At 32.3% G+C, this 19,247-nt stretch overlaps 1 protein-coding gene across 1 annotated transcript in view; it reads right to left on the bottom strand.

Annotated features, from left to right (window-relative positions):
* LOC106463941 (myosin heavy chain, non-muscle-like) overlaps positions 1–19,247 on the bottom strand; it is a 133,052-nt gene that overhangs the window by 94,591 nt on the left and 19,214 nt on the right. The window contains exon 2 of the mRNA XM_013924031.2: positions 7,745–7,901. Within this exon, the coding sequence (XP_013779485.1) occupies positions 7,745–7,901 (157 nt within the window). The remainder of the gene's footprint in view (positions 1–7,744; positions 7,902–19,247) is intronic.

The raw sequence follows: 19,247 nt of genomic DNA, 5'->3' as shown, positions 1-19,247 counted from the left end.
AAAAAGGAGTAAGTTTCAGATTTAACCAATAAATACTAATTACAAAAAGGAGTAAGTTTCAAATATAAAACAAACAAAAAACTTGAAAAAATTATTTGTTTTTCTTTAGTGAAAATATCATGAGTGTTGTAACAGAAAAGCAAGGAACTTTCATTGATAACTGCGTCTACAAAGAAATACTTCAACAAAATCTGTTCTGTAATGTAATGCTGTGATGATAGCTCGTTTTTAAACTAAAATTTCAATAAAAATCCTTTTTCTCATGAATGGTGAACATTATTGAATGTCAAGTATGAGCAGAATCTTATAAAATATAAGAAACGTGTAATGCTGTCGAGTTATATTTAAAAACTTTCAATGATTATTTTAAATCCTCCGTGTAATAACAAATTCGTAAGTATCAATACACATATCGCTTACAAAGCATTATATATGTCTCTGTTTAAGTGGTTAATTAAACAGTTCTGTTTTGTTTTTTAGCTGTGTATTTGGTGGTTTTTCCTTATAAAAGTTATATATAATGAATATATTTTATACATATGAATAATGTTGATACCAAATTTTATTTCGCAAGCAGTATATTCTACATTAAATTATTATGAATTAATCACACTATCATTCACATTTCAAAATGTAACATAACTTAAAGAACAAAAATGTAGAATTAGCGTATGTTATTGTTGAGTGGCTCATAGCATGACTGAAATGCTCAACAATCACTTTTCGTGGTGGTCGGTATAAGCAACTCAGAGCTTTGGCTCCGAGTGAAATCAATATTGCAACACAATTAACCTTTTTAAAGTTTATGAAATAACTTGAATTTACAGATTAACTGAAACTTTTCCCTTCACTGGGAACGAGTACTTCTGCTTGTACTACATATAGGAACTATTCACCAGAAACTGTAACGTCACATCACATTGTTTTGTTGTTGTTGTTGTTGTTTTCCACTAATGACAACAAAAGTTACACTTACGTGACAACATATCAGGGTACTGCGTGCCACAACATTCATAGTCACAAATTATAATTAGAAAAATAATAATAATATTTGTTCCGGAAATCAATTTGAAAAGAAATGAAGATTCTTTGGGTTGCAGCAGTTAAAGCTAACTTTGATGACTCATTGTGGACAGATATTCGATCGGAAAACGGTATTTTTTTGCAAAATTCAGTAACATTGACTTACTATGTTTGGGCACAGTTAATGGGTCATGTTGCTTCTCACATACCATTTGTTTTTACTTTCAGTATGATAAAAATAAAAAAACATCGAACTTTGTGACCAAACTTGGAGTTGACTTTGAAGGTCAACACCTCCTAGTGTTACACTTCCAAGATAACTAGCTTGTGAGAAAAGTTTGAGTCTCTTGGCATTGATGACTGTATCAGTGTACATGGACATCTGCCAGCTCGTTGAGAGCGTAAATGTACGACCAACTTTTGACTTGACAAATATAGGTTCACAGTATCTTACACAAGGTTTTTTTTACGACTTGCTCACTAACAGATACGAGCTCATCGGACATTACATTCGAATTATTTTATTATGAAATAATATGTCGTATTATAACTATTAAATTCAGGTTTTATTTCTGCAGCATGACGTTTTATTAGCAGGTGTGGCTGAATGAAAAGTTGGGTATGATTCTAATTACGGAAATACGTCGGATTTTAATCGCCTGTATGTAGTATTTATTAAATAACTTACGTTCGAACAATAGATTCTTTTCTAGAAACTAGTAATTAACCTTTTTAACTTTTGTACACGTGCTCTAGGTCTTAAGTTCTTAATTACACGGTACTGGCAGTAATTTATGTGCAGAGATAGGTTTTACATTTAAATGAATGGTCTTTAATCAGCCTATCCTACATTCTCCAATCAAAATAAAAAGTTTCACACCTTTTGTATAACCAATCAAACCACAGAACAGATAATTAACAACCCAACAAAAACAATGTCTCAAAACCTGAAAGTTTTGACGACCTTCTACATATACTTGTCCAGGGCATTTCTTAGTAGTGATAATGTTATAAACGAAACACACACACATATATATAGCAGTGTCTTGCTAAATGTACCCACTGATTAGTATTGACGGTAGGCTTGCTACCAAGAAACTTTAAATTTAAGAAAGTGTGAATGGTATCAGTGCTCACATAATTTATATAGATGAAATTTGATTAATGTTATTTAATTTCCTTTAGACACACTTGTTAGAAGAGATTATCCCTTCTTTGATTCATTTGTTTGAAGAATTACCCTTTACAAAAGTAATCCTCTAGATGTGCTTATGTTCATGTTTGGTGTGTATACAAGTTGTATGTTGGTGTAGATGTGTATGCACATTGTCGTGTATTCTTCGTTAACCTTTAACAGGGTTTACCATGGTCTGAATTCCTTTAAAGTTGAATGAGGTATTCATAGTGCTGTTTTAACATTTTTGTACCAAACTACTGTGGGAAACCATATAAATGATTCAATTATAACAAAGCTGGATGGGATAATTATAAAAGTTTACCAGGCACCTGTATCCCTATTTCTACTACAGCTAGTGCCAACAATTCTGTAGTTATACATATTCATTGCAACATAACTCGGAAATTATTTATATTTATTGTAACATAACACCTGTCCAAAATATTATTTCTCCAAAAGGGAGCCGAAGGCTGCCTAGAGGGGGGGGGGGTCACCTGTTTTAACCACTCGCACTACTGTACAGTAGTGTGTTGTCTGTCAGTCAGCCAGTCGGCACTAAAATGACGACACATAAAGGACGCTTAATGTTGCAATTTGTACTGTTGTGACGTCAGTATAACGTGCGCATGCCATGAATCACGTGTGATTTGAGCAGCAGGCGAGTTGAAAGCGTTTATTTAATGAAATAAAAACCGTAGCGATTTTGACCCTGAACATAATTAAATCTACAGTTTCTTGCTTCAAGTCACTCGTATCTGATGCGAACACCAGTTTGAGTGTAGCATGTGTGATGCGAGCTGTAGGTGAGTTTGAGAAAGTGTGCAATGCGGTACGATTATGCAAAACTTAATAAAATTAATATCTTTTGAATATTCGATTCAATGAGTACAAAACTTTCAGGGTCTATTCTCAATGGTTAACGTTTTTATACATCAATAATGATTCACAAAGTACTCTTTAATCAGAAGGTATAACAATCGTAAAATTTTACTAACTCGGCTGTGGCGTTGTTGTTTTCTTCTATGACTTTTCTTTGTCTAACTTGATTGAGTCACTACCATGGTAACTAATAAACAGTACCTTGCTGCTGGACCACGAGCAAAATAACAGATGTGATTAAAATTCAAAAGCCAAATACTGTTGTAAGAACACTGAACCGCACTTTTAACTGCTTCAGGTGTTGCTTTTGAACAATTTTTTTTTACTTACAAGATACTTGAAGAAACATGAAGGGAAAGAATCATATTTTTAGCTTACAGAGTTCATGAAGAGTGATAATGGTGTTAGACCTGTCTCTGTTCTAGATATCTGCTTATCGCTTTCGTGTGGGCTACCCACTTGTAGATATAGCAATGATATCTTTGACAGCTATATGCTTCTGTATATAGTTTTGTGTAATACTTAAAGGGCTGTTTTTATACCTTATATTCATTTGTCTTTTTTATGGACATTACGTGATAAGAGCCGTGCAAAGCTGGTCAGCTTTTCAGAGGTTAGTGTGCAAACTACTTTTAAACGTTTCGACTTCATGACCACTAAAATTATGTTAAAATGCTAAGAAATACCAATTGGAAGAGGTCGGACGCGTCCGAGCAGTGAGACACTAGCCAAAACACCAGTCCGGATTTCACCTCATTTCATGATCTTACATAAAACGTAATGTAGGTACTCAACAGTGAAACGGGTACTGTTTGATACGAGTCATAACCCTTTCAACGGTGCACTTTGAGATTCCCTGTTTCTTTACCATATTCTGCATTAGAATGCCTTAATAGACAATGTACCTTGTTAATTACCGAGTTACGCTTAATTTACTCTAAAGCATTTATTTAGGGGCGCATAAAAGCTGTCAGTAATTTAATAATAATTTTAACTTGGATTCCTTTCAAATTTATATCCAAATTAAAACAATATTTTTGTTTATATATAAAATGAAGCTTATACCGAGGTAGACCACTCGTACTAATGCACTGCGTACTGGATACTAGCTCGAGCTTAGCCATTTTATCAAATTAAGTTAGAAACTGCGGTGAACTTGAATGTTTAATTACATGAAACGCTGTTTATCTGTTCGACGCTCGATATGTTCTTCTTGTGGCAATTAATGCTGCCTACAGAGATTTTAAGACTGTATAATAACCCACGACATGAACTTATTTAGAGTGAGCTGCTAGTTTGATCAGTAAAACAGGTCTATAGTACAGTGATAGTTTATTATATCGTGACGTTCATCTCCACAAGTGGATTTTGAGGTTGATTGAAGAAGTTGGAAGGGAATGTCGTGTATGTAATCGTGACTTCAGTATAAAGTCAGTAGGGGGTAGCAATACATAAAACCAAAACCATAACTTCACGTACACTTAGAAATACATTCCCATGTAACTATACTGATAAGGTTGAATACTTCGGAGTGAGGAAACTGTGGGAGTCGTACGAGTCTATTTTGAATGTTTAATTTGCTTTTCAAGAATCCGATTACAAAGATCCAGGGATATGAAAAGTCTACCAAAGGAACTGGTGAGAAACATCTAGGAATGAAATGTTTACCCAAGATATGTCAACAGTAAAAATCTGAAAACATTTGAAGTTTCCCAAGTTATTCTTTGTAGAAGTATCCCAGAACATGAGGACTTTACCACAGGTATGCTGGTTATAAAGATTGCATAGCATGAGAAGTTTACCCAAGGTATGCTGATTGTAAACATTTTGGAACATAAGGAATTTATCAAAGATGCAGCAGTTATAAAGACATGAAGGATGTACCCAAGGTGTTGTTGTCGATTTAATATATATAAACATATATTTTGCCCCACAATAAAAAACCTTCCTTTAGCTTTCAGTTTTGATGAAAGATTAGAACTGAAAAAAAATACTATTCTTAATATAGCCATCCCTTTTGTTCAGAAGTTGAATTACACTTAAAAATTTTCTTGTTTTTTATTATTCATTTCAATACAGTATTTCACTTTTTCCACTTTTAGCAAATAATAGTTAACCTACATAATTTCACTTACTTGACTTGTGCCCTTGTTTATAAAATAATCATACAAGTATGGCTAAATTATGCTTTTTAAGATAATGTAATTAATGCATATCCCAACATATAAAATAGAAATTAAAAATATCTAATAAAACTATTATAATAATTTTAATACGTAGCTGGATCAGGTCAAAATGCTTTATACATTAAACACAAAAAGTAAACATAACTATTATAATAATCTTAATATGTAGCTGGATCACACCAAAATGGTTTATACAGTAAAAAAAAAAAGTAAATATAACTATTATAATAATCTTAATATGTAGCTGGATCACACCAAAATGCTTAATGCAGTAAAAAAAAAAGTAAATATAACTATTATAATAATTTTAATATGTAGCTGGATCAGGCCAAAATGCTTTATACAGTAAAAACATTTCTTATGTTGTTAAAAGGATGTATGCATACAAACATGTTAGCCCCATATTAACAGATACAAGACATGTTTGTACAAACAAAACAATTTAACAAAGTTAATATCTTTGATCAAAGAAAAATTGCCTATATCATTAAATTTAAATCAATACTATCGGATATCAATCATATCAGAAATGAAAATAATAACCCTTCAGCATTTGAAATAAAATGTATTAAAAACAACCACTACGTTTTCTCTATAAATAGTAGCCAGACATACTTAGTTTTTAATAGAAATATGATCACATTAAAAAGAATGTTTCTTTTTTTTCAAGTAGAAGGCATATTAATACAAACAAAATATTTTGCCATTGATAAATTCCTATTCAAGAAATATGCAGATCTGAAGAAATTTTTTTTGTCATATATAATATATAAAAGGAAATACTTTATTTAGGACATTTTTCTTTATATATTCCCTAACAGGAGCTGGGAGAGATAGTGTACTCATACTTATCTTCTACCTCTAAACTGAAAAGAGGAAACTGAAAAATTTAAATGAAACCAGCAATGCTTTTTATCTGATAGAAATAATTAAAAAAAAAAGAAAGACTGAAATAGGTGTATAACAACAATTAAGATTCATCATAATTTGACACTACTGCTTAAATGTAATTCATTCTATACTATGGAATTATCCATACCTTACCTGAATAACACTAATTGTAAACTGTAAAGTGTTTTACTGATTTAATTAAATGTGAAACAAAAGCAGTCAATTAAAAATGGAGTAGTTAGTTTAAACATTGCTATAATCTTTGATTTAGAGTGACTAAAGACAATGCTTTTAAGCTAGTACTGCCTTAAATTCTCAACAAATGTCTCCATTTTTCATTGGAACCAATGACATATAATGAAAGACAAATAACATTTAGTCTCCACTAATGTTTTAAAGGAACAAACATTAACAAATTAATCAGTTTCTCCACAAATAAACTTAAGCCATCTGTTCACATTATGCAGAACAACATGCATTCTGCATGCTAATACTTCCACTTTATCATTGGTCAACAGAACCTGTCCATGCCACACCAAAAATGTGATGCAATTAAGAAAACATTTATAAAAATTGGGACAATAAGAATAACAACCTTGGTTTGTATTTGTGTAGATTACAGATGTGGTTTTAATAATTCTGAGCTAGTATTTAGTTTGACATGATCGAATTTCTCGAAAATAATTCAGTGTGCTTGTTAAAAGTAGTGTGTTACATGCAAGATATCTTTAAATATATGTTCCAGTTTTATCAAGGTTCATATACATGTACTTCATAAAAGAACATTCCAAGATTTTCCAGAACCCATACTCAGATTTTCAGGCTTTTACAATCCTGCCACACTAGATTAAACAAACTTTTCTGCCATTTTCCTTCATAAAACATGTCCAGCATTGGAAATTGTAACAGTTAAGTCTTGCAACTTATGAAATTCAAAATGGCCAAAATTAAATAATAATATTCAATTTTGAAAAGAAAAACTGTTTCTTTAATCTTTTTAATGAAGCTAAATTCTTTTATGTGGAATTTTTTATTGAAACAGGAATTTCAGGAATTTTCCAGGATCATGACTTCAAAATAGCCGTTTCTCCGTTACTTCTGGTACTGAAATTTTTAAAACTTCTTTACCATAACTTTGCAATATTTCAAGAACTTATATGTACTGTTTTATATTTATATCAAAGAAAATGACATTATTTACGCAAAATTGCTGCATAAAAATTATAACTTTTCATTATCTATCATATAATCTATCACAGATTAAACATTTAACAAACTCCAAGTCTTTCAGATGAGATGAGTACATTATGATTACCCTGTCAGCATTTATGTCATCAGTCTACTTGTGACTAGTAATAAACACAATTCTTGGAAGTTTTTTATTTTGATATCTTTATTGTTTTAATCTTATAAATAATTTTTTGTGAAATAAAGTATATGTGCAGATAAGTTTCCAGGAAGTTCATAACTTTTACAGACTCATCTAAATTACAAGATTCTCAGTTTTTATGCAAACTGAAGAAACAATTGGAATAAACTCTAAGAAATCAAATTCCAAATATGTGTTGTTACATGGATAAAATCATACCTTGTAGCATGCTTCTATAAGCTCCATCAGTTACAGCATAAATATGAGGAGGAACTTCATGTCTTTTCTTGCCTTTATACAACTCTATTACTTTCTCTGTGTAGATTGGTAACTTCTTGTATGGATTGACCACAACACAGAAAAGACCAGAGTACGTCTAAATTCAGAACGATAACAACATTTATTTCACATGACCATACAAAAACATATTAAAAATAAAAAAAAGGACCACATATTATAGAAATGAAACATAATTAATGTAAAAACAGTATACATTAAAACAATGTTTCTCAGCTATCAATATATGAAATTCCAAGAATGGATCACATATTTATACAAATATGGGGGGGGGGGGGAAGAGACAAGTTCTGTACATTTGAATTACAATGCAATACATGTATATACTTTTACCTGTCATGTGCTATATATTAAATATGTCTGTGCATCTAAAACAACAATATACACATAACCTATCATGTTAAGTGGACTGGTATACACTGAATAAGGTCTGTTCGGAACAGTCCAGCAACCACTTAAACAGTACTTGCATTAATATTAAATGGAAATTTACCAGTATTTACCTAAGTTTGCCATACAGATTTACTTTTTTTTTTTACCTTCTTAAAAGCAAGTACTAAATATTTGTATGACATAAAAGCTTTACAAATGAATTACTGCAGTTTTGTTTTTCTGTTTCTTAATGCTAGTTTGTTATTCATATATGGAAGCTTTAAAAGACCTCTACATTAACCGTCATAACATCAAGATAGATGCTCTATATTACTTAACTTGTGTCGATAAAGCACTACCACTTTTATCTAAACTAATAACAACTTCAGGCTGATAAGTTCATCAAAACTTAAGTAAAAACCCAGCAAACACTTGAGATGATAATGTATTTCATAAATGCACATCAAAATACTTCACAACACGCTGCCAGTTGCTACTGTACATGTTAAGTTGACAGATAAATATACTGTGTACATAAATAATAATAAAATAAAATTACATTCAGTATAAGCTGATGACAAGAAATGTGTCAGCCTAATCAAAATTCTTAGTGATAAATAGTTTTGTAATGTTCATTAAAAACCAGCCATAGTAGATTCCTTACAAAGCATTGGTTCCCAAACTGTGGGTGAACCAATGGTGGGTCTCCATAGATATCAGAGTGGTTCGTACAATAAAACACAGTGAAACATAACATATTTGTATTTTTAATTATTTATAAAATAATAACCCTAAAATGTTTCCAAGCAAACATAACACAAAATAAGAAATAACTAAACTTTCTTCATGAAATATATTGAAACAGTAACCTCCCTCTCCCAATTTCAACACGAATTGCAGAAAATTATCTGGTTACTTAGGAGGGTTGTGAATTTGGAAAGTTTGGGAAATGCTCCCTTAAAGTATTGGTACAAAGTCTATAAACACACATCAATGCAATACTTATTACACATCAAACTTACTACCACTTCTAATACTTTAACTTTTACAATTAGCTAAAACATAATCACGAGAAGGGGTACAGTGAAAACTAAACAGTGACATTATAAATACTAAACAGGTGTCTTGTTTACTAAATTGACATTTGGCTGATAGCACTATCTCTGGAAGAGAAATAAAGTGACTCAATTATAAAGGCTTAGAAAAAAAAACACTGAAACACTTGCAAAGATACAGTTTAAAGAAGAAAAGCTGTATTTATGATTTAAAAACTTCATTCTTTATCACTTGTCAAATAAAAAATAAGATAGAGAAATACATCCAAGTTTTCAAAATAACAAAGGCTACATACATTGAAACATTTCGTTGAAATAAATTATTAAAAAAGTTACTTTTATATAACTAATTGATTATAAATTTCTCTAAAGTCTATGCTGTGCCAATGAGAACATGGTCAGTCCTTATTAAATCAATTGCTTCAGGAAGGTTTCTGACTTTATCTCTTCCAAATGCATTAGTAGTTCACAGGTATATCAGTGTTATAAAGTTACAAGATTCATTCCAGTTCTAAGTCTCTAGGTCAAATTGTTTTTATGTGAAGGATCACCAAATATTTAACCCAAATGGCTTCTACACAAAACCAATGACATAAAAGTACCAACAGCTTTTTTATTTTTAATGCTGCAACAAAAATAAACTATTGCTAGAAACCTCTCTCTGTGCTCCAGCCAAGTATGCCATTATTTCTAATATTCAGAATTTTGACCTTTGACCTTTATCTATTCCACCGTCATCTCTCAACATAGATGACCAAAATCAACATTGGATACTGAAGTTCACACTAACCTCCAGGTCAGTACCAAAAATCAGCCTGTAATCTTAATGGGATCAAAAGGTACTCAATCATTATATTCTAATTTCATGGGTGATAAAGTTAGGAATTACTGGAAATAAAAACAACTTGGAGAGTTTGTAAAACAGGTATAAGAGATCTCTATTACCAACAGTGCAGTGTACTGATGTTACATCATATGATGACTATTGTAGAGAGTTTGTAAAACATGTATAAGAGATCTCTGTTACCAACAGTGCACTGTACTGATGTTACATCATATGATGACTATTGTGATTGAAAACTGGTAAAAAATTTATTATACTCATATGTAATGGATCAAATACTCAGTTATGCAGACTTGAAAACTTACAGCTATGAGCTGCTTATTAATTTCTTTCCAAATTACTTGCTCCATAGGGAGTTTCATTAAGTATATTTGTGAGTCAATCAAGTAGCAGTGAACAGCTGTATAAACCACACCAGGTGAACAGCAGCTGACTGACCTACCAGTGAGGGGTTTGCTGGAGCAAAGTTGGTGCATGTTGGCCACCAAAAAAAAATTCCTCAGCCATTATACAAGCCTCCACAAAAAAAGCAAAGAACTTACACTCTACCCAAGCACAGACAAAGGGTTTGTGCACAATCAGTTTGAACATGATGTAAAAGTACTTGTATGGAAGTTAATCTGATTCCAGGCCCAAACTATGAACCAAGTGCAGAAAGAATTTAGCTATCAAACTGTAGTTTCCCTACCAATACAAATATTCTCATCAGAAGCAAGAACAATTCAGTGAATCTTTGCATACCCTCAATCACAACATATACAGAATATATTATTTTTCTCAGTATAAATAAGACTGGATCCTGATCTAAGGAACTTAGCTTTTATAAGGATGGTGTCACGATTGGTTTATTAAAACAGAATTAATGTTTGCTGAATGGTAAGCTCTGAATTTACTCTATTTATAACAGTGGTTCCCAACCAATGGTCCACAGAAACATTCAGTGAAAAGAAAGAGAAAAATAAATAAAAGTTTCATGAGGTATTACATTTCTGTAAAATTCATAATTTGTGCATGTGTTAGAAATACACAGAAGTATGTGTTTTTTTCTTCTCAGTTCGCTGAAAGATAAGTAAACTTCATAACTTTTACTTCAAAGTTTCTTGAAGAATTTATATTCACAATAAACACAACAGACTTGTATATATCTAATTGGTCTGTAATCTTTCTGTAAATATTTTGCTGGTCCATAGAGTGAAAAATGTTATGAAATAATGATGTAAGCATTCGTTCGAATCTGGCAGAATTTGAGTATAATGTAATAATAAAGGGTGTTCTAAAAGTAGTCAATTTTGATTTGCATCACTTTCCTGATACATTGGTGAAAAACATCAATTTTAATAAAAATGTAACTAAAGAAAACCATAAAGTAATAATGGAAAAGCTTGGGTTGTACAACACACATTCCCAGTAATTATAACATTATACTTATCTGAATAATGTTACTTATCAAACGTATGTACATCTACGTGTTAATCAAGTTTTTAATCTAAAAAAAGGCTAAACAGATTCTCACATTGTTACCACTGTTTTTAAATTTTGCTTAAAAAATACCATTAAAATGTAATCAAACTTCATCAACCAGTGAATTTTTTTTTACCTTTGTCTTCAAAAGCACTTCACATATGCCAATATAAACATTCCATGAAAATGAACTTAACTTAATAATCACTTCAAAGATTAAAACTGTCTAAATTAATTCAGATTAAAAATAATGCTGAACCCATACAAGGTAACCCATGTGATATCCCATACATAACGTTTTTGCCTATTATAAGAATAGACATACTGATGTTTATTACAGTCAGTCTGTATTGTATAACTATTTCCATAAATCACACTTATAAAGTTTGACTTCATAATCCATTAATACCATCTACTACAATACATACATATAAAGTTCTGCTCTACATTTCAAAGCAATATTAATAAAAATATGCATTAGCAAGTATGTTAATTACACAAATTTCCTTAAAAATATATACAAATTTTATTTGGCTGAATCTAGTGATTTATAATTAGCCAGCAATCTAATTTCTTGCTGTCTCATAGGTTTGCTTGGTATTACAAAATAACCTATAAATAGTGATTTCTTTTACAAAAGTAATTATGAAATTTCCAAATTAAAATATATTTTTATGGCCTACTAATATTCTTGGTATTTTATATTAAAACTAGCAAAAGTACCCAGCTTTGCTCGGGTTATCAAGTTTACATATTCTAGATGTGTGTATTCTAGACAGTCTTCAACTTGGAGCTTCTTTTGGTTTATGCAAATGAATTGCAACCTTTCTGTTTTAATTTTGGCATACATTACGATTTTAGTGACGGAGGTGCAAGGAGCCGTGAAACCTTGCAAGTGTAGTGAATGTTGATATGATTTAAAGAAATTAATAAAAAAGTCTAAAGTAAAGACATAGTGTAAAAAAACTAGCCAAGAGCATAAAATTTATCATAAAAGTAAAAATATCGATCCAATTTTAAACTTAAATCGTTTCTGTATAAAGTTATTTTCTGTTATATCACCAACATTTTAATAAAAAAAAACCTCTTTAATCAACAGAGATTCTAAATTAAGAAATCAACAAATATTTTCCTGTTTTGTCATTTAATCATTTCATTTTATACTTTCAGTACATAGACTAATAACAATAATTTTAGGTTATACTTTTGTTACTAAGCTATGTGACACAAAAGCTATTGTTGGAATGCATTGTTACCAAAAGGAACCAGCTTTTCTATATGTTAGAAGTTATTAATCTAATTGATATACTACAGGGTATACTATGGGGCGGTAGTACTTGCCTCGTCATTTCTGACAAGCTATACATCTATAATAAAAGAGCGTGTCTGTCTGTCTGTGATTTCTATTTGTAATATAAGGAACCACTTCTTTTCTATGTGGTTTTTAGCTAGCTTGCTTGTCTCATTAAAAAGATGTGCATGTGTGCACACACACATGGATAAGTAATAATACCCATGTGCATAACCTGCAGGGCCCACTTTATTTCAGGTGTCTAGGTTCTTTCCTCTTGGAGCTATGGCAGTTACACACACAGTGTTATTGATGATTTTAGATCCTCACCACATTGCTAAATTCCATGTTACCACATCCATATACTCTATCTGATGACCATGATTCTTGACAAAAGTCCTGCAGCATGGTTTCCATTGCAAAAAGCACTGTCATAGGGCTGTCATATTCAAAGCATGTCACTCCTCCTTACATGCTTTCCCTAACCATTTTAGTGCATGAGGTTGATAGTTTAAGTCCTTGTTTCATCAGTACAGTTTCACAGAAATCCAGCAACTTAACTGACATATCTTCATATGGAATAGTATGAACACTTATTTCATTCTCTAGCATCTTGACTTCTGAGGTATGTGACAGTTGAATGTATATTTCATGAAAGCAACTTGTATACAAATTACTTGCATCATTTTTCCAGATGAAGATCCTTCTTCATTATGTTATGTGATGTAGTCTGGAGCATGTAGATGGCTTTAGCCACTGACCTTTGTGTTCATGAATTCTCATCTGTTACACAATGCTGCACTTTGCTTATCATAGCTTTGATACAACTTGCTGCAGATCTATTTCTGGGTGGCCTTGGTGTCCAAAGTTAATCCATATTCCTTTGTTTTTCAATGCCATTAAGTGGTTGTCACATACCCTTCCCAAGCAAGCTATTTTTCAGTGGCATTACACTACCTACAAAATGCTAAATAATGTCAAAATACTGGGAAAATGACTTGTGTAACCATTGTTATATTACTGTCTTGGAAGGGCCTCTGTCTATCAGGATGGAAAAGTAACATTAAAAAGTGGGAATGATTAGCAACAATGTTCAGGTACACAATGGATGTTTCCCTTATAAAAGAACCAAAGGATCCAATCACTGTCACAAGAACATTCCCATAGTAATACACTATGTCCAACAGCATGCACTAATTAATCAATACAACCAGGATGGAATGCCTCATGTGATATCTGCCATATTTTTGCTTTAACATTAGTACAGAACAGTGTGAAATTCCACTCATCAGAACATATCACGTGCTTTTGATCATTCGTTTTTCACATTGTTTGCATTCTCAGCACCATTAAAGCCCTACTTTCCTGCTTGCACCTGAGATAAGCAGCTTTCAAATTGTTTGTCAACTACAATAAGTTTTAAAATATCCTTCATATGTTGAAAATAGTCAAATTCTGACCACTGTTGAGGGAACTAGTCAATTTGAGCCACAGCGTGAAATCTATTGCACTTTACAGATCAGTCTATCAATCACTAATGTTTGATAACCATAGTTTCCATTATAGCAGACACATTTCCTCTGATGCTACTGTTGCCAGAGTGTGATGGTAGATGTCTTTGTCAAGCTGCTTGAAGTACATTATGGTTGAATAGATATGGAAGCAACTTTCCAGATAGATATCTTAATGTCTTGCATACTAACTCCTAGGGCACATTGATGGCTTTTGCTAATGACATTTATAATTGTGGATTCTCACCTGTTACAAGGAACCACACTTTCCTTACCAAGTCTGTAAAACAACTTGCTATAGGATAGTCCTGATTGCTCAATTTGATTCAAGTTCCTTTGTTTTACAATGATATTATATACAATAGATATTTCCATCCCAGTAATCCTAAATTCCCAATTTAAATATAACTGTATGAATATACGAGTTTATGAATATTCTACATTGAAAAGGACTGTTACATACCCTTCCCAAAAACAATTTTTGGTGTCATTTCACCACTTACATAATGCCAAAATTTGACACAATGTACTTCTGGTACATCCTGTTCTACTGCAACTTGATATTTGGTATGGCTGTTGATATGCATGTTCAAAATCATTTTAATATAATAAACTCAGTCCTTTGAACAAGTTATACAGCAAAAGGAAACAAAGGCTTAATGGAAAGTGTGATTAATTTGAATTAATGTTTAAATTATAAGAAGTGAACTTCTAGACTTGTTCTATTAAATTTCAACAACTTGCTGTCAGTTGTTACACTTTAATTGTTTACCACCAGCAAACTAACAAGCTGTTGTTTTTCAGTGAGCCTGTTAGTCATCAGTCAATCCAAGCAAAAAGTATAAAATGCAGTGCAAAAATAAAAACAAACTAGAAAATGGATAGTTTATACTTTTCTGCAAGTAATAAGTATGAAATGTATTACAGTTACAATCAGTCACATCATTGCATTGTGACTTCAAATTCTCTATGAAGCACCACTAACACAACACTTGAAAAATTATATTATGGTACAGAAAATGCACATTAAAAATTAGCTCAGGTAGATGTTTAAGGGAACCACTAAATTTGAATTGTTTCTTACATCTAACAAGATGATTCCCACCTTTTAAAACTTTCGTAACAACCAAGTTCAGTTCTGTGTGTTCGATTGCCCTTCAACTTTTGACAACTTTCCAGCTCATTAGTTATAACTTCCTCTTACTCCTCCCTTCCTTCCAGAAGTATCCATCCAACTAGCCAAATTTTTCTACTGCCCCTCCCACCTTCCAGAAGTATCCATCCAACCAGCCAGATGTTTCTACTGCCCCTCCCACCTTCTAGAAGTATCCATCCAACCAGCCAGATGTCTCTACTGCCCCTCCCACCTTCTAGAAGTATCCATCCAATCAGCCAGATGTTTCTACTGCCCCTCCCACCTTCTAGAAGTACTCATCCAATCAGCCAGATGTTTCTACTGCCCCTCCCACCTTCTAGAAGTATCCATCCAATCAGCCAGATGTTTCTACTTCCCCTTCCCTCTCACCAGAATTTTCTTTTGCTATACCATCTCACCTTCCTCAAATATTTCAAGAGCTTCAGGAATAATGCAATATAGTAACAAGTAGTTAAATTAATATCAATTTCTAGAAACTTTACTGACTGTCTGTTCTGTTTTTATTTAACACTAACTTTTAACAACCCTGACCCAATATTTATAAACAATATACTAATTTTCAAAGTACTTCTAATTTATGCAATTTATTCAAGTGAGAAGAAACAAATTAGTTATTTACACTGTATGCAACTAAAAACAGATTTTATTACATCATGTTCATCATCCAAATACAGATTTGTAATCTTGCACTAAAAATTGAGAAAAAAACCCTTATTTAACATCCATTTGTCCTAGTACTTAAGGTACTATGTATTGTAAACGAGTCTAAATTAGATATATTTTGTGTAACACCTACATAGCATAGAACAGAAAATGAGCAACCACATTTACACACACACACACACATGTACATGCAAGTGTAGTTTTTCAATTTCTCAAAACTTCTTTTGCCTTTTGCTTATCTATAACACCTCTATTTAAAACACACACAAAAAAAGATTTGCATTTAAAAGAACCTAAGTATACTGTCATCCATAATCTCTATCATTTGCTTTCTACTGAAGGGACACTTAACAATGTCTACCTCCCAAGAAAATAACTTAGGAGGGAAAGTAAAGAAAAATATGTGATATATCAACCATACTTTATTTGCCATATCCAGTGTTTATGAGCCCTTTGGCCCAATACCATGGCTCATCAGGCTGGCTGGAACACACATAGTAGTGGTGTAGGTACTAATTATAACATCAATTAAATAAACAACAACTATTATGGTGTGCTTTACATAACTGATTTGTGTAACTATTACCATTTTTATTTGAATCAGTTACAAATCAGAATTATGGAAAGTATTAATAACAGGATATTATTTGATTATTATTAACATTAATTATTTTTCGTCAATATTTTTAATTCAATATCATCTTGTTTTCAGACCGTGTAAAGAAACCACAACGACAATGGGAGAAAATTTCATCATTAATTATAAGAACTAATCAGTGAAAGTAAAGAAGAATATGTAATAATAATACATTAACCACACTATATTAGCTATAAACAGTACTGATGAGGCCTTCTACCCAATACCAGGACTCATCAGGACAGCTGGGAATGACTGTCATTAAGAGATTTGTGTGTATGAGGATATCACTACCTTAATGTTTGTATCCATATTTAGGGTTGTACAAATAATTGTACTTAACATCTAACTGAAATTAATTCTTACAGTGAGAAAGCAGTACTAACTTTTTCTTTTTTTTCAAAATTGTCCCAAAAGTTACATAAAGGGCATAGCCATCCCTATTTTGAACTGGTAGACAAGAGGGAAAGAAACTAATCAGCAGCACCCACTGCCCACTCTTGGGTTACTCTTACTTGACCAAATAGTGGGATTTGTTTGTCACTCTTATTGTACACCCACAGCCCCAAAAAATGAGCATGCTATCCACAAGACCACACACAACCTATACAGAGATGAAACATAAGGTATATTATGTTCATTTACTTATTTACAAAGTTCGTCAATATTCTTAAGTATATTGGTGTAACCTATAAAAAAGGTTCAATTAACTTGATTTTATGATATAATAAATAGGAATAGAATTTCATCACACAAACACTTGTAACTACAGAATCAATGTCCATGTAAACCTACGATATTCGAAACTCATTTAAAGGGATGGCACGAAACTAGTTTATCTGGACATTATCATTAACCGCATAATATTATAACCTGACAAATTGAAAATTATCAAACCCGTCAAAACTTTGCAACCAGAAACTAAATTAGTTTTAAATGAGTACAAGTGTTCAGGAAAATTGCTATTTAAAAATTTCTGGCTTCTTACATTTTATACTAATTAAAAATCGCAACTATGAATGCGCATGGCAACAGTAAATAGTCACTTTAGTTATTTGTCTAATATCCTTTCTATATTATACTAACTTTACATAATAAAGGAACTAGCGTGTGAATACTGCCTCTAGGTTTACGTGCTGAAAGGAGTGTCGCACTGTAATGCCCCAAGTATCCTACACAAGTTATCATTACGAGAAATGGCTGTGTGATTAGAATTACTTGAATGCCTCAGGTCTTTGACACACAGAAAACTAGATGTTACGTGATCGAAAACCGCGACAACGGCTTTGGTTTAGAGCATGCTCAGCATCGGCGCACAGATGTCCCGCTTACAGATTATAGAAGCCACAGTCTTCCAATACAAAAAAATCAGACACTGACATAACACGTTCGTTGGCTGTCTCTGCCCTCTTCGCACAGATAGACAGGACGTGACCTTGGCTCACGAAAGTTAACAGGCGTCCAATTACAGTAACTAATTTCAGGAAAAGAAAAACAAAACTGCAGTGGCGTGTGTTTCAAAGGTCAGGTTAAAACCGGACTTCCGTAGAATGCGGGAAGGAGAGTTGAATCTAGGAATTGTGGAGTGACGAAAGCAATAGAAAGACAAGCCTCAGGCTGGACTATGGGACTTGACACAGATTTTAAACTAAATACAGTCATTCTTTAACAAGAAGCATTATGTTCACTGCAGTGTATTTTATTTACCCCACTGCACTCAAAATATACATAAAAAGACGAAGTGATATATACAATACTAACCTTTTTACACAATTTAACCTTAAAAAGTATATGTCTATTATTAACCTTTCATTACATTTTTTTTTCTTTACAACCTTAATCCCAACTTGTTTGGGGTCGGCCGGTAATTGTGTAAGCTAAAAATTTTTACACCCAGTCGGCAATCATATAGGACGAGCACGTTCAGATTGAGAGTCGAGCGCCCTAACCACCAGGCCATTCATTTTAATTTCGTCGGTATAATTCACGTAAAAGATTACAGATCAATTGCCCATGTCACGAAACCGAGACTAGAAGACAATAATGTTGGACAATCTAATCATACTGATGTAAAATTTTGTAAATTCATTAACAGAAAAAATAATTTGCACTTGAAAAAGATTTAAAATTTATTACTATGAAAGTTTCTCAATACTATTTAGGTTTTGGCAGAGATATTATTATAGAAACAAGCGAATTATCAGTAAACCAACATTCGAGGTTTTTCAGAGATTGTTTTAATAATAACGGGCTGTACAAGTACTGTCTCAATTTCTTAATGCTTAATTTTAAATAAGGGACGCTTAATGTTGCAACTTGTACTGTCGTTACGTCAGTAAAACGTGCGCATGCCATGAATCATGAGAAGAATTATGCACTCTGTAGGCTAAAACACAGCAAGACATATGAACTTCAAAAGCAATAAATAAAATAAG

This window comes from Limulus polyphemus, unplaced genomic scaffold, assembly GCF_000517525.1.
Source record: "Limulus polyphemus unplaced genomic scaffold, Limulus_polyphemus-2.1.2 Scaffold1523, whole genome shotgun sequence".
Taxonomy (NCBI): Eukaryota; Metazoa; Arthropoda; class Merostomata; order Xiphosura; family Limulidae; genus Limulus; species Limulus polyphemus.
The sequence above is the reverse complement of the archived record's forward strand: the minus strand, read 5'-3'. Positions and strand labels throughout refer to the sequence as shown.